This window comes from Pteropus alecto, unplaced genomic scaffold, assembly GCF_000325575.1.
Source record: "Pteropus alecto unplaced genomic scaffold, ASM32557v1 scaffold123, whole genome shotgun sequence".
Taxonomy (NCBI): domain Eukaryota; kingdom Metazoa; phylum Chordata; class Mammalia; order Chiroptera; family Pteropodidae; genus Pteropus; species Pteropus alecto.
The window spans coordinates 1,217,296-1,231,883 of record NW_006433950.1 but is presented as its reverse complement, the minus strand read 5'-3'; the positions used below and the strand labels follow the sequence as shown (position 1 = coordinate 1,231,883).

At 53.7% G+C, this 14,588-nt stretch overlaps 1 protein-coding gene across 1 annotated transcript in view; it reads left to right on the top strand.

Annotated features, from left to right (window-relative positions):
• The window catches only part of ABCC12 (ATP binding cassette subfamily C member 12), a 55,450-nt gene extending 42,994 nt beyond the window's left edge, over positions 1-12,456 (top strand). The window contains 2 exon segments of the mRNA XM_015586890.1: positions 4,592-4,700; positions 12,269-12,456. Coding sequence (XP_015442376.1) covers positions 4,592-4,700; positions 12,269-12,456 — 297 coding nt within the window.
• Positions 12,457-14,588: the final 2,132 nt, after the last annotated feature.

The following is a 14,588-nucleotide window of genomic DNA, read 5'->3' as shown; positions in this document are numbered from 1 at the left end:
CGTTATGGAGCACAGGAGATGTCTGGAGGGCTGAGGTTTTGCAATGAGCTGAGTTTGGGGCGCACTGAGGCATGCTTTCTGAGATATCTACAGAAGTGTGTGGTAGGCGGTAGGTAGCGTGGGCCCAGAGCTAAATTTAGGCCCGGGATAGAGACAGGAAGGTCATCTACACAGAGGCGACAGCGGAAACTCCTGGAGGTGGACGAGCATTCCGGGGAACGCGCGTACAGTAAAAAGGGGTTCGAGAACGAGTCGGGCCCAAGCTTGCTGGTCTTGAGCGCGTCCCTGAGACCATCACCATGACCTTCTCCGAGCTGGGTCACGGGGCCACCCGAGGAATGGGCTGCGGCCCACCCACACGGGAACTGGGAGTAGAGAAGGGAGTTTGCTCAAAGGAAAATTGGAGGTGCTGTTAATCCACGAAGCGGGGTTCAAACTCCTCCCTCTTACACCCCGGTTTTGTAAATAAAGTTTTATTGGCCTCGTTGTGTTTAATGAGTCACCCGTGGCTGCTTCGAGCCACGGCAAAGAGCTGAGCGGTTACTGCAAACACCAGCTGGCCTGCAAAGCCTAAAATATTTGCTATCTGGTCCTCTACAGAAAACGTCTGCCAATCCCTGCACTAGACTCTCGGTCCCCAAGAGCAGGGACTTCCGTCTGCTGTGTTCGCTGCCGTGTCCCCAGTGCAGGAGACGGCCTGGTAGGTGGCAGGCACTGCACGGATGTTCGTGGAACAGACGAAGGGGAGTTGGTGCCTCTCGATGTCCCTCCCGAACACTGGGGAGCACCGGGACTTGCCGGGGGCCGGTTTGAGTGACAGGAGGAGATGTGAGTGACGTGGAGCCAGGTCTTGGAGCTCTGTGAAGGTAGCAGGTCACTGCAGGGCGGGCTAAGGAGGTTCGTGGACCTGGGAGGTCAGAGGGCACTCAACATGGCGAGCTTCCCCAAAGCTGTTTCAGGGAATGCGGGCTGCTGGCAGGTAGAGAGGTGCCAACGGTCCAGGCGTGTGACATCTTGGGGCTTGGGAGGGGCCACGGAGGAAGGTGGCTCAGGTCCCTTGAGAAGGTCCTGGCTCCTGATCGCGGCTTGGTTAACCCGAGCGCGCAGCCTGCCTGCTCTGACATACACCCTTCAAACAGCCAAGCGGCATGCCACGCCAAGTCCAGGGTCACACGTGGCTGAAGGGATCTACTGTCCCCTGACATTCTCCCCCGCCCCCCGGGATCCAGAGCTGTGGGCTTTTCCCTCGGGTTTAACATCCGAGATTTTGTAATCAGCCCTGAGAGAATTGCCTGGCACATGCTGTTAAATTTTAACACAGGAAGTATAAGGGCTGTTTTTTTACCTTCTTCAGCTTAATTCAAAGACCCCCTCTGCCAACTTTATTGGAATACATTAACCGACATCAACACCGCCCGCCTGCGTTCCAGCTGTGTTTGAATCCGTTTAAACCTCTGCAGAGCGTGTCAAGGTGGGGTCAGGAGCTAAGGGCCGTTGCTCCCCGGCCCCTCAGGCTTATTCTCCTGCTGGTTTCTCTCCGTGAGTCTGAAGTGAGCTAAGGTTAGTGAAAGACGCACCGGCTCTAAGTGCTCAATAGTCACAGATCCATTTTCCCTCCCTGCCTGCTCCCCCAGAATCTCCCTGCCTGCTCCCCCAGAACGCAGCAGGGCGGAGGCTGCTGCTTCCCGCTGGCCTCGGATTCTAGAAAGAGGAATTGCAGGGGACTCGACTAGTTAGAGTCGTCCAGGGAAAGCGGCGTTTACATCAGTTCGTCGCCTGGGTGGGCGTCCGGCCCCGGGGAGGTGTCTCCAGCAAGCTTTTGCATTTAGGTGTTCTTTGGGAAGAATCGTGTAAGCGGGCGTCCCAGGCAGGAAGCAGGGTTCTGTCGAGCCGCCCCCTGGGGAGGGCTTAAGGGAGGGCACGCTTCTGCCGCTGTCACGCTGTCACCGGGGCTGGCCACGGCTGCTCTGAGGGCGAAGGCCAACGGTGAGCCTCTGGCGAGGCCTGGTCTGCCCGCCCCTCCCTTGCTGACGGCTGATTCTTCTGGACAAAAACGTCAGAGCCGCGTCGGTTCACGCCCACCCCTCGCCAATCTCCAGCTCCGCACCCAAGGGCTCCTTGACCCCACGCCTCCCCCGGCCCCAGAGAGTGGCTGTGAGCACACACGCGTGTGCAAGCATGTGCTGAAAACCAGAAAGCTAACTCAGCCCCTAGGAAATAAGAGTTAGATCAGTGAGCAGGGAGGGTGGGGTGGACGTCGTCGGCTCGTGGTGACGTCTGGAGGCACTTAGACCAGGCTGAACCCCGGGTCTTTCCCCTTGGGGGCCCCTGCAGCCCCGCACCATCCGGCCGGCGCCGCTAGGGGCTGCTGTGGGCAGGGCGTCGGAGCGAGACAGAGCTGTTTACAGCGAGGAGAAAGGGAAAAAAGACAAAGCGATGGCTATTTCGGTTCGTGCATAATTTTGAGATGTCAGAGGATGTGTTTGGCCCTTGGCCCCCATGTCGCGAGGGCGTGACTCCTTTCTTACAGGTGGCCCCGCCAGGTGGCCCCATCGGAACGACCCCTCCGGGCCATCCACAGGCTTTGTGTCGACAGCTGCGGTGGCTGGGGCGGGCTGGGAGGCTCTCAGGCTTGGTCTCCCGCACAGCGCTCGGGGGAGAGGGGTCTTCCGCGGGTACAGCTGGACTCCGGCCCGCAAGTGTCGTGGATGCGTGGAGGACCAGCTAGGACGGGGATGCAGGGTGCGCTCAGCCCGTCCCCCCCCGATGCTGTGACTCCCCGCGGGGCTGACACCAAGATGAGGAAGTGTGGGTGCTTCGGTTCAATCCCGCGCGGCGTTTACCCTCCCCGAGGCACGGCGGGCGGTGTCCCACTCCTACTGCGTGCGGGGACGTCCCACTCGAGTTCAACAGTGTGACAGACGCTTCCGGGGAGCGCGAGTCCGACACCTGCAAGGGAAGTCGAGAGGCTTCTGACAGCAAAGCTCGCAGGGGCTGGGAACGCGAGAAATGCCTCCAAACGCATCTATTTAATTTACCGGGAAATAGAAACCGGATGGGAAAACACTGAATTAAAGGGTCGGCTGCGATGCTCTATCTCCTGCGGCTACGGAACGTGAAAGCTGGAGAAAGGAGGCCCTGCTGAGGAGCGATTTCCTCCACGCTGCTCAGAGGTCCTGGTGGCGTTGTTGTTGTTGTTGTTGTTATTATTGTTATTATTGTTGTTGTTGTTATTATTTTGTCATTCTTAAGCTTTTTATTTATTTATTTTTTTTCGCCACTGTGAGCGCTTGTCCACAAAGGACGCACATTGTTGCTTGTGAGTTCAGCCCCTTTCAATCTGACACAAAGCAGCACAGAAACTCGGTCCTCCTGGAATCGGTGGGGTTGGTCGCGGTGTCTTCACGTCACGGAAGTTGGGTCCGGGCCCTGGCATTCCTACGGCTTGGCACCGGGGGCTCCAGGAGAGGACCTGCCATGTTCGTGAGGGCAGAGTCGGGGCGGGACCTCTGCGTCAGCCCTCGGCAGCGCCCCCCGGGAGCAGGTGGCGCTGGAGGGACACAACCTTGGAGCCGTCGCTGCTGGTTCTGCGCACGCAGCCGGGAGGCCCGGACCCGGGCGCACTGTGGCATCTGTCCTGGGCCCAGAGACAGCGGGAGATTTGTGGGCGTAGCTGAAGTTAAGGCCACGTGTAGAGGGACGGGGCGTCTGGGAAGGGCTCACGCACCCGACGCCCATGCGTGTCAGGAAGCTCCGTTCTCTCCAAGACGGTACGGTGAGCGTTGGGGACAGCGTGCGGGGTGAACCCGGTTCATCGCCTGGCACGCAGCAGGTGCTCACCAATGCAATTCCCTCCCGCCTTCTTCCTCCCCACCCCCCGCCCCTGGAAGCTGTCAACTCGGGAAAACTGGCCTCCTCACTGGCCCTTGGGGAATGGCAGTGTGGTCCGCTCACAAGGCTGGAGGACAATCTCCTCCAGGACCAAGAGGAGGCACAGAGGGAGGGTGTCAGGGGGACAGTCTGATGAAAAGCTGGTGACTCGGAGAAACAGACATAATGGTGAGAGACCCTGGGGCACGTGAGATCTGGTTTGGGCTTTAAGAGTCGTGGGTTTTGCTCGAGTTACATATTTCCAGCTTGTAAAGCGGTTGACGGGTCGTTAATGCATCGAACGGAGCGAGTGTTCGTGAAGCGTGGTGCACACGCGGAGTTCTGAGCACAGCCAGCAGCAAAGCTGCTCGTGATCGTACGGAGACAAATACTCCGCCACCCATCCCCCCACCTTTGCTCACAGTTCCCAGCACAGACATCTCTGGATTGACACACATCTAGAGATGAATTCGCGTGTCTGGAAATTACACGCTGCCCGGTTTCTCGACTGCCTTTTCTGTGGAAGGCCAGGCACTCAGAGACCTTAGAGATGAATGGGACCCAAAGTGATTACTGACACCGACTTCTCTGAGAGGGTCATCTCTATCTCCTCCCTATGCAAAGAGAGGCTCCTGAAGGGCAGCTCCCGTGTCACCGTCACCCAGAAGCTTGTTGACAATGAAGAATCTCAGCTCCGCCCCAGAGCTGAGAAAACCTGCAGGTGACTCAGGAGCACACCGAGGACCTGCAGGTGACTCAGGAGCACACCGAGGACCGGCAGGTGACTCAGGAGCACACCGAGGACCGGCGAGCACCCCGAGGACCGGCAGGTGACTCAGGAGCACACCGAGGTTTGAGAAGCTCCTTTCTTCAGCTCTGACAGATGCCACCCACTTCCCCTAAAGACAGCAGCTCTTGGAAACTTTTCTGCTTACTAGCTGTCATCAAGCTTTCTGAAGAGGCATGTTAATAAGTTCCTTCTTTTCCAAATAAAGCAATTAATTCATTCGCCCCACGAATGTTTATGACGTGCCCACTCTGTGCTGTGTTTGCAGGAGGGGAGATCTGCGTGCGGTGGTGGCAGCTCCGAGCCCGTGGCTCCCCCTTCTCCAGACTCCCCATGTGTCCTGAGAGCTAATGATGTGGCTCTCCGGCCCCTCTGTCACTCTTCTTCAGCTCATCCAAGTTGTCAAAATAATTCTTTTAACATCAATTCGTTCAAAAAAAAGTCTACCACATCCCTCTTAGGATCTGGCACTTAAACGAGATCACAGATTTCTTCTCTGTTGCATCCGCTCATTCTTAACCATATCGTCCAGCAACCCCACTTCTGGGTATTTATCCAAAGGCACTGAGATCAGGACATTGAAGAGATGCTAGCGCCTCGACATTCATTATTCACGAGGGCCAAGATGGGGAAACAGCCTCACGCCCTTCGGCGGATGACTGGGAAAGATGGCGTATGTGCACGCAGTGGACTATTACGCAGCCCTGAAAAGAGGGAAGTTCTAGAATGTGCAATGACATGGTTGAACCTCGAGGACATTAGACTAAATTAGGCTAGGAACTGACACCTCTAGGTATACTAACTTTTACTTGAAATTCATAAATTCTTTTAGCGTAATGTCATTTCTTCATACTAAATTAAAATTAAATTTATATTTTTTAAATAACACGTCGGTATCATCCAATTCATAGAAATGTAGTTTACTTGATTTATCTGGCCTCCTACCTGTATATATGCAAAAGAGAAAGAGGTATTTGCAATAATATTCTTGTAATTAAAAAAATATTCACATTACTTTTAATGATACCCATTTCTAGGGGTCGGGTTTGGGTATTTCTTTTACTTTCTTCTCTGTAGATTTAGCACTGCTTAAATTCTTTATAATAAACACAAACTGGTTTTTTTTTTTTAAGTCCAAATACATATACAATTCATTATTTTCAAAAGCATCTTAAGGGAAAGGATTTTGGGTTAATTGAAAAATCTGCTGGAGAGATGAATAATTTAAAGTGGATTCTTAGGATAACACACGTGATTATTCATGTTTACATAGACTATTGGACCGTATCTATAAATCCTGCTGATTTATAACTCAGATACATATTTTTTAAAGGCTTCCAATTTGGAAACTTCTCTGTGTGTTAATCTATGGCTGTGTCGCTGTTGAAGGATGATGCTCACGCTTTCTTAATTCACGCTGGGGCGCGGAGCTGGCGATGAAGTCGGAGCAGAGGGTGAAAAATGAGGCAAATGGATTTACGACGACGAGTATCACCGGCACAAAGCGCAAGCGAGTACGCGATCGATCCACGCTGGCGCGGAGGGATGTCAGCGACCGCCGCTCATCGTCGTGACAGAAGGCGCCGTCCTTACGCCTCCGCCGCCTCCAGCTCGGGCCGGATATAGTGACAGCCCCCGCTGTAAGTCTCTCTCTCGTTCACGCTGTTTTTCCCTGGGTGGCGATTTCTCTGCTCCCAATTCAGGACGGCTGAGCTAAGAGCCAGGGGGTCGCCGGGAGGGGGCTAGCCTGTGGGCATCGGGGTGGTCACAGGCTGCTTTTCCAAATCCCCAGCCCCTCCTACAGAAAAGCCCCGGGGACAGTCGATAACGTGGGCCTTTCTGTAAAAGGGAGTGATTTTATATTAATCTGGGCAAATTACATTTCTCCAAATTCATACCAACATTCTGACTCAGGCCCAGGCCCTGCTGCCACTCAAAGCACAGATGTTTAACCAGGCCCTTCCAAATTAATGCCAAAAAGGAAGGAATGAATGATACAAGTACCCTGTTCACTTCTACTGAAACTACGGGAAATCTCTGAAATTGCTCGCCATTAAAAAAAAAAAAAATCAGGGGCTGCATGTGTTTTTATTTACCTATGGAGAAATGTGAGACAATATTTTGTATTTTAATATAAATCATATCATATCGTGTGTTTATATAAATGCATCTAAAAAGGCCTACAAATGTCATCTCATAGCAACGGTGGACTTTACGGAGAAGGGAGGGGACCAAGGTTGGGCCCGGGGAGCGAAGAGACCTTGGCGAGGGGGTATCTGCAAAGTTCGCTCACCTCGCTCATCTCTTCATCGCCCTCTTTCCTTCTGTTTTTTCCTTTTAAAGAAACATGGCCATACTTTACTTCCACAACTAAAAATTACTCTTAAAGACTTGGGAATAATACTCTCCAGAACAGTCCAGTTATACGCTTCATGACTGCTTCTTAGGTGGTTTGAAAAACATATCTGCATGGTAGCTACGCTTTGTGACGCAGCTGGTGCCATACAGTTCCTGAGATGAATTAAAATATAAAAGAGATAGTTTTTGGATCTGATGTTTTTATCTGAATAAATATTATTTGCGGCTGGGAAGAGTAATGAATCCGTTCAGGAGCGGCACACAGTAATGTTTGCTAAATGGCTGGATGGATGGATGAATGGGTGGGTGGCTAGATGGATGGATAACTAATCTAATGTGAGAGATAATCACTTCTTAGGTTCAGGATAACCTTGAGCACAGGTTATAAATTAAAAAAAAAAAAGTTAAAACACATTTTTCTTTACTTTTGGCCAATAGCTGAATTTGATAGGGCAGGATTTCTTGATTTAAAAATATCATCGAAATGAGGGGTTGGCAAGATGATGTCAGCCTAACGCTCAGCTGAAGCTGATTCTTACTGCAGATGCGACGAGGGGGCAATGAACTGTTCTTCTCTCTCAGGGAAATGAGGGAAACTTACGCATGACACCAGAGTTGTGCAGGGTGTCACTACACAGCTACGGGGGACCATGGTGCCCAGAGGTGCAGCAGCGCGGTCAGGAAAACTGCGTCCACTGCCCGAACGTGGGTTTTATTACAAAAGAGACAGAAAAGGCGACAGTCGCTGGCAGTTGAGTTTGCTCTCCGCCCCAAATACGATAATGGAACCAAAATTGAAGCAAGAGACTCGGCTGCTCCTGGGCGCTCAGCAACAGGGGACAGAGCGAGCCATTCCTGCCTGACCAGTGTGAGGTCCGTCCCTAAGCGACCACCTCCTACACCCTCGCCTGGCCCTTCCCAGTACAGGCTCGCTGCTCCCTCCCCGCCGCGGGGGCTCCTTACGTGTTCGCAGCTCTGCATGGGGAGAAAACGAAGCCCCCCGAATGCGAAGTGTGAAACTTTCCTGTGTCCCCACTACTGGCCCAGCCTCTCAGGGTAAAGAAAGTCTTTTCTCTAAGCCCTGGCGGGCTGTCGCCAGGGGCCTCGCTGGACGGCGCCTCCTGCCCTCCGCAGCGCACGATCTCCAGGACCACACTCGGCGAAGCCCCGGGCTGCAGAGCCCCGGGCAGCGGGCAAACGCCGGGATGGGGGCGCCTGGGAAATCAGTGAGCACTGCGGGCAGGGGGTTCGCCTCCTTCACACAACACCGAAAGGGGGCGGGCTGCGTCCTGGGTGGAAAGAAGAAAGGAGAGAGGCAGCCCCCCGTCCCCCGCCTCCCACCCCACTCGGAGGCTGGCGGTGATTGACGCCGGAAGTGCCGCAGGCGCATCTCTGCTTAAAACGTGCTGTCAGACTTGTTTCTCCGCGCCTTGAAAAATTCTGTCAAATTTCATAAGCCTGTCTGTCAAGAACACTCTTGTTTTTAACTGTCAGACTCTCTGCCTTGCCTCTTTCTCCTTCAAAGCATCAACCTCCTTCACAGGCTGTTGGCCAAATATGATGGAGGAAACGGGGGTGCTGGCGGATCCTCCCGATGGCTGAACCACCCGCCCCAAACTCGAACGCCCACAGGGCCGGGCAGGCCACGCAAAGGAGCGAAGCAGGCCCGATGGCGGCCTTGCCAAAGTGGACTGTCCCCAACTCACCCAAATGGAGAACCCTGTCCTCAGCTCTGGCTCGGCTGTCGAGCTGCGAGGCCTGTGGGTCTATTTCGTCTGATTCAGGAAAACCACAAAACTCAGAGAGACGTGGTGACCAAGGTAACTGTTACTCCTGACAGCGTTCGGCTTGCAGAAATTCTCGTGTCGTAACTGCCGTTTCCCACCCTTTGGGGAACTGTTTGGTTTTTCTCTTATTCCATGACTCTAAAACGTGATTTACCAGAAGCTGCTTCATTCCCGGGGAGCCAGCCACAATTACTCCCCAGGGGTGGGCACGGAACCCAGGCTGGACGCTCCTGGGGCCTCCCCGCCAGGCCGCAGTGACTGGTCAGGCGCTGGGCATGCTGGCCCAAGCTGGCCCATCGGGGTTCAGTCTTGTTTTCTTTAACTGGAGCTTGGGGTCGAGAGCTTTCTTGTCATTGTGAAGCTGGGGCCTGGGGGTCGTCGGCTAAGAAGTAATTGGTGGCCCTGATTCCAGCCTTCTGGGGAAAGCCAGCCTGAAAGAACAATGACAATCAGACACAGTGAGTCGTGAGGATGGCCGAGCCCCAGACTCAGTGATCTCAGAGAGCAGCAGCTCCCTTCCTGTTCTCTGCAAGGGGTGGTTTCATCAGGAGACAAAGCCTCCCCTTTTTGCCCAGCTAATGCGAGTTCAGCTTCTGTCACCTGTCACTCAAAAAACCCTGACAGGTACGTGGGCTCTGGGGCGGGGCTGCTTTTGCTCTGTCTGCATGTGCCACTTGCTACCTGTGTGATCTCGAGGAAGTTCACCAACCTCTTTGCCTCGGTTTCCCCATCTGTAAAATGGGAGCACAGGGCTGTCACAGGATTTAAAGTCAACACGGACAAAGGCTCAGAACGGAAATGCTGTCATCAAGTGTGAGCACGTGATTAAATGGCCCAGAGGGAGGGACCCTGAAAGGCGACGCCTCTCCCGCCAGGCTCTCGCCTGTCAAAGGAGAGCGCCAAGGGCGTGCGTGAGAGATGCTTCCCACTTCCTTTGCCGAAGAGAAGGAGAAAAGAACCTCAGGCCACATCCGCGTCCTACCGAGAAACCAGAGGACGAAGCAGGCGGGAACGGGGGGGATTCGTCGGTATTCCCAGAGGGATGGCAAGCTGGAGAGATCGTAGGCATCGTGGGACGATGAAACACCCACTGCAAAGAGCAGTCACCGTGGGTGAGCGTAGGTAAAATGTAATGCTGGCATTTATGAACGCCAGGAAGCGACAGGCCTGTAATTTTGACTTCGGCGGCGGAGGTAGTGGAAAGGCGTAGAGCAGCAGAGAGAGAGCTATGATTTAATGGGGAGCTGGAGCACGGACTCAAACGAGGGGGGACCTCCCCTCTGTCTTCCTGGAGAAACGCAGAGGCAGCAGAGGAGAGATCCCATCTTCCCCACGGAGGCCCAGGGTGACGCTCTGGGGTCGCGAGTCCGTGCTGGCTGCCGTCCCCTCGAGAGCCCTTGGTGCCAGTCTCGACGAAAACAACGTCATTTGCAAGAATATGAAGAGGAACAAAGCTGAGCCGTAATTTCCACGTTTTAGGGACTGAACTAAGGACGAGATTAAATGAATGTGAAAAGCGTTGCGGTTTTGACAAGAGAATCGGCTCGGGGAAAGCATGGTGACAAACCCTCGGGTGGAGCCTGCGGGGCCAGCGCGTGGTGTCTCGCTCCTCGGGGGTCTCTAGGAAGGGGCGCGATGGCATCGAAGTCACCGGCAGCTGCGTGAGGGAGACGGGTCCGTTGGCAGCGACCTGACGGCCGCGTCGTTCAGCCACAGCACGACCTCTGTCCGGGTTGCGCTGACGTGAACAGACTGTCGAGGAACATTCTAGCACTGGAGCTCTTGTCCGTGATGCCTGGGGTGTCCCCCCGTACCCCCCGCTACAGCGAGCTAGAGGCCGAGGAGGCTCCTGGCTGCGTTCGACATCACTATTTTTCCAAGGATGGACGATGGCCTTAAAAACGATTATTTCCAGGTCAGGCATTTCCTCTCAGGAAAAGGGTGGCTTACCAGTGGCTTTCATTCACTCTTATTTGAAAAAGTTGAAAAAAAGAGAGTAAATGAAGAAAATGAAGAGACTGACTCGGGGAACCCGTGGAGAGAACCCCATGGCCAGTCTCGTTCACCCCGGGACCGCTCAGCCTGACTGCAGATCCCAGGGGGGCTTCTAGGTGGCCTCAGGGGACACTGTTCCGGCTCCGGGGGCAGCTGTGTCTCTTCCCGGTGCTGGGGACACTCACACCGCCATGCGCAGCTGTCAGTTTCACCCCCGGGTCACACCCACAAGGGGTGGGCGGGTGCGGGAAGCGGCTGGGGACAACCGGAGGACACAGTTTCTCTCCCCACCTGGCTCTGGGTCCGGAGACCTTCGGCGAGTCACTTTTCCCGTCTAAGCCAGTTTCCTCCACTCTAAACTGGAGGGATTGAAGAGGGGTGGGCTTCCGATGTCCCTCTCAGCAAAATAAATTCTTCCTGTAAAATAGATTCTTTCTGTGGTAGAAATTTTATTCCTGTGAAATACCTGAAAATGGGTTTCGGGAGAAGAAAATTTAATAACGAAGGAAATGCTGACTCAGAAGGACGGACAGAGCAAGACCACCAGGACCGCGGGAGACCGGGCCGGAGGAGGGGGACACGCGGGGACCGGGGTGGCGGGAGGGGAACTGAGGAGCCGGGAGAAACGGAGCAGAGCGGTGCAGGCAGCCAGGGGGCTCCAGCCCAGCTCTGCCCTGAGGCTCACGCGTCAAGGTCAAGTTTTAGATCCCCCTCCCCAAAGCTGTCCCAGGCCTCCGGGCAGGGGCCACTCTAAGGGAACAGCTGTGGCGAATCGTCTAAAGGCCACACTGGTCTCCACAATGTGTTTCCTACCTCTCTTTCCAGACCCCTCGCTAACCTGGCCAGGGCTGAATACGTTATTCTTTCCAGAATGTTCCAGCACGTTCTCCCACAGTTTCCTCTTTCTGGAAAGCCCTCGGCTCATCTCTGCTGGTGGAAACACCCTTTCCTTTCCAGACCTATGACACCATTCCTGACCCCATCGGGCCCTGCAAGGTTTCCGTGAGCCTGAAGCCGGCAGTGGAGGGGAGAGAAATCATGAGCTCCAGAATACGAAACCTGGAAAGTCAAAATAATATTTTACAAACACGGTTTGACATTACGTTTAACACAGCGGAACTGGCTGCGTTTTCACGTAACTGCCGTGTCTTGGGGCGAGTGCCTCGGGCTTACAGACGCCTCACAAGAGAGGAGGCTTGCCGAAGCCCAGGCTCAGGGGCCCTGTGCCATCTTCTGGCTTCCCTGGTACTTTAGAGATACACCCATCACACTGCTGGTCTCACTCTGCTCTGTGTCACAGTGACCTGTGTGCGCTGCTGCTTTTTGTCTCTGACCAGGGTCCCAGCCAGTAGCCCAGAAGCCAACAGTCGGGTTTTGCACATCAGGAGATTTCATCAAATGCCCAGGTAACTCAATTCTTTAAAAAGTTTAGGTGATCTGGCCACACCCCATAACCTGACTCCTGTTCCAGGCGACAGGCAGCCGGAGCTGAGTCAGTGGGGCATGCGGCCCCCTGACCGCCAAGCCCTCGCGGTCACTTCACCTGCCCGTGTCAGCGGCCTGGCCACTGCGGGCGCTGAGTCTGAGGCCCGCCTGTCTCGTTCCTTTCTGTGTTCTGCTGCTTCCTCCTCCGCCTACCCAGCCCAGCGTCTCGCATAGTGCGGGGGTCACTCTGTATTGATCGAGCGAGTAAGTGATTAGCGGGTTGGGGCTCGATGTCCTCAGAATTCAGTCAAAATCAGGCTCTGAGTTGCACACAGCAAACTTGAGCTATTTACTGACGACGTGACACTATTTCATCTTTTCGAGGGAGCGAACCTAATAAGCTATGTGGAGTATAATTGGATCATTTTACTGAAAATGATCACAGCAGTTGCAAATTACATCTGTTTGATGGATCTCCAACATTACCGAACTTTTTGTCAAATTTGCAGGCAAATTATTGTCTTAACTCCAAAATGATGTATCTAAAGATTTGTTAACGCGATAGTGTCAGACGTGAGGGAAATTCATAATGAAGCACACACTGAAAGCAAGGTGAATGTCCTGTCTACGGCTTCTATTTTTCTTTTATCAAACAAAATTAGTCTTCTCCCATAAATTGATAAAAGTCCTTTTTATGAGATGAGAAATTCAGCTGAAAGGGACGGCACAGAAGCCTACACGTTGCTGATCAGAGATTTAAAGCCATCGTTTCAGAAATCTGAACGTTTTTCAAAATTTCAAATTTGCTTCAGAGATCTTAGGTTTGAGAAATATGTTCAAAAACATGTTACTCCATAGGCTCGACTGTGGAATTTGAGCTGGTATTCTCAGTGACAGTTTGACTTGAATTATACATACACTGTGGCAGCGACATGGCAGGCGTGTTTCAACGTGGGTGAGCTGCTCGCGCCCCCAGCCAGACTCCGAGCTCCCTGGGGACTCCTTCTCACCGCTTAGGCCGCCTTCACTTCCCTGCCCCAACTGCCCCGTGCATAACTGGTGCCTAAATGTGATTACTTGGCTAATGAACACACACAACTCACCTGCCATTAAACTCAGCAAACCGTCATGCAATCCCGTGAGAAAAGTAGCAAGCTCTAAAACCTGAGAAGGCCGTGGAAAAGTGAACAGATTTATAAGGAGAGCCTTTGTCGTTAATCATTTATGCAGGGAGGACACCACAGCTGGAGCAAGTACTCAGTGCCAGTGCCACGGGTCAGTTTTGATGGTATCTCTGTGCAGACGTTACCGCGTTGGTGATCCAAAATGGGATATATACTGGCCGATTGCATCAAAGCAGTTATAGTGGTTCGGTTTCAGAGATGGCATTTGACCCGTGGAATATTCAAATTGAATATTCATTCAAATAATGAATGAACTTTATAGTGGTTCGGTTTCAGAGATGGCATTTGACCCATGGAATATTCAAATCGAGGAAATAATGAATGAACCAGAGTGTGAGAGGAACCTGTTGTAGCATCATTTCGCGAATCAAGAACATGTCCGGTATTGTCCTTTAAGCATGACGTGTGCTTCTATTCGTTGACCAGTCGTTGAAATCAAAGGTTGCTGAGGCCCAGACAGAAGAAGGGACATGGTAGATTATTCTTTAAAAACGTTTCCCCTCACCCCCCTCACGCAGTCTTCACGGGAGGCGTGAGCTTTCCAGCCCCCTGACGCTGAGCTGGGCCACGCAACTCGCTTCGGCCACGAGAGGGGACTACGTACAGGCAGAGGCCTGAGGTGTGTGCTCCTGCCACCGACGTGAGAGAACGTGCCCTGGGTGGCAGCGCCACTTCAGTGTGGACCCTGAGCGGGGGTCTGTGCAGCAGAGGAGCCCCAGAGGTCTACGCACAGTAGATCTCCGAGTGAGCAGCCCCTTGGGGACACTCGGCAACAGCGGTAGCTGACTGGTACGGGCGCCCTACTGCCCAAGGTCGAAGGGCCCGTGGCTGGTGTTCTGTGCACGTGGATGAGGAAACTCGGAGGCTCACAGCATCTCAGCTCTCCACCTTGCAGAGGGACGAGGGCACGGGGAACTAGGAAGTGTCGTCCTTGGGGACTCAGAAAGCCAGTAGTGGACAGAGAGCAGGGTAGCTGTGGGTGTTATTCTCGAATTCTAGAACTGGGCTCCTGTCACACAGCTGCACCCAGAAAGAGAGCCCACCTGCAGTGCTTCGAAACATCTGTCATCAAAGAGCTACATGAACAAACCGAGGTTAGAGACCCCACACTCTCTGAGCCGCCCCACCCGCCTCTCTCCCGTCTCCGGCTCCCCCGCCCCGCCCTCCTGGGGGCAGGGGCAG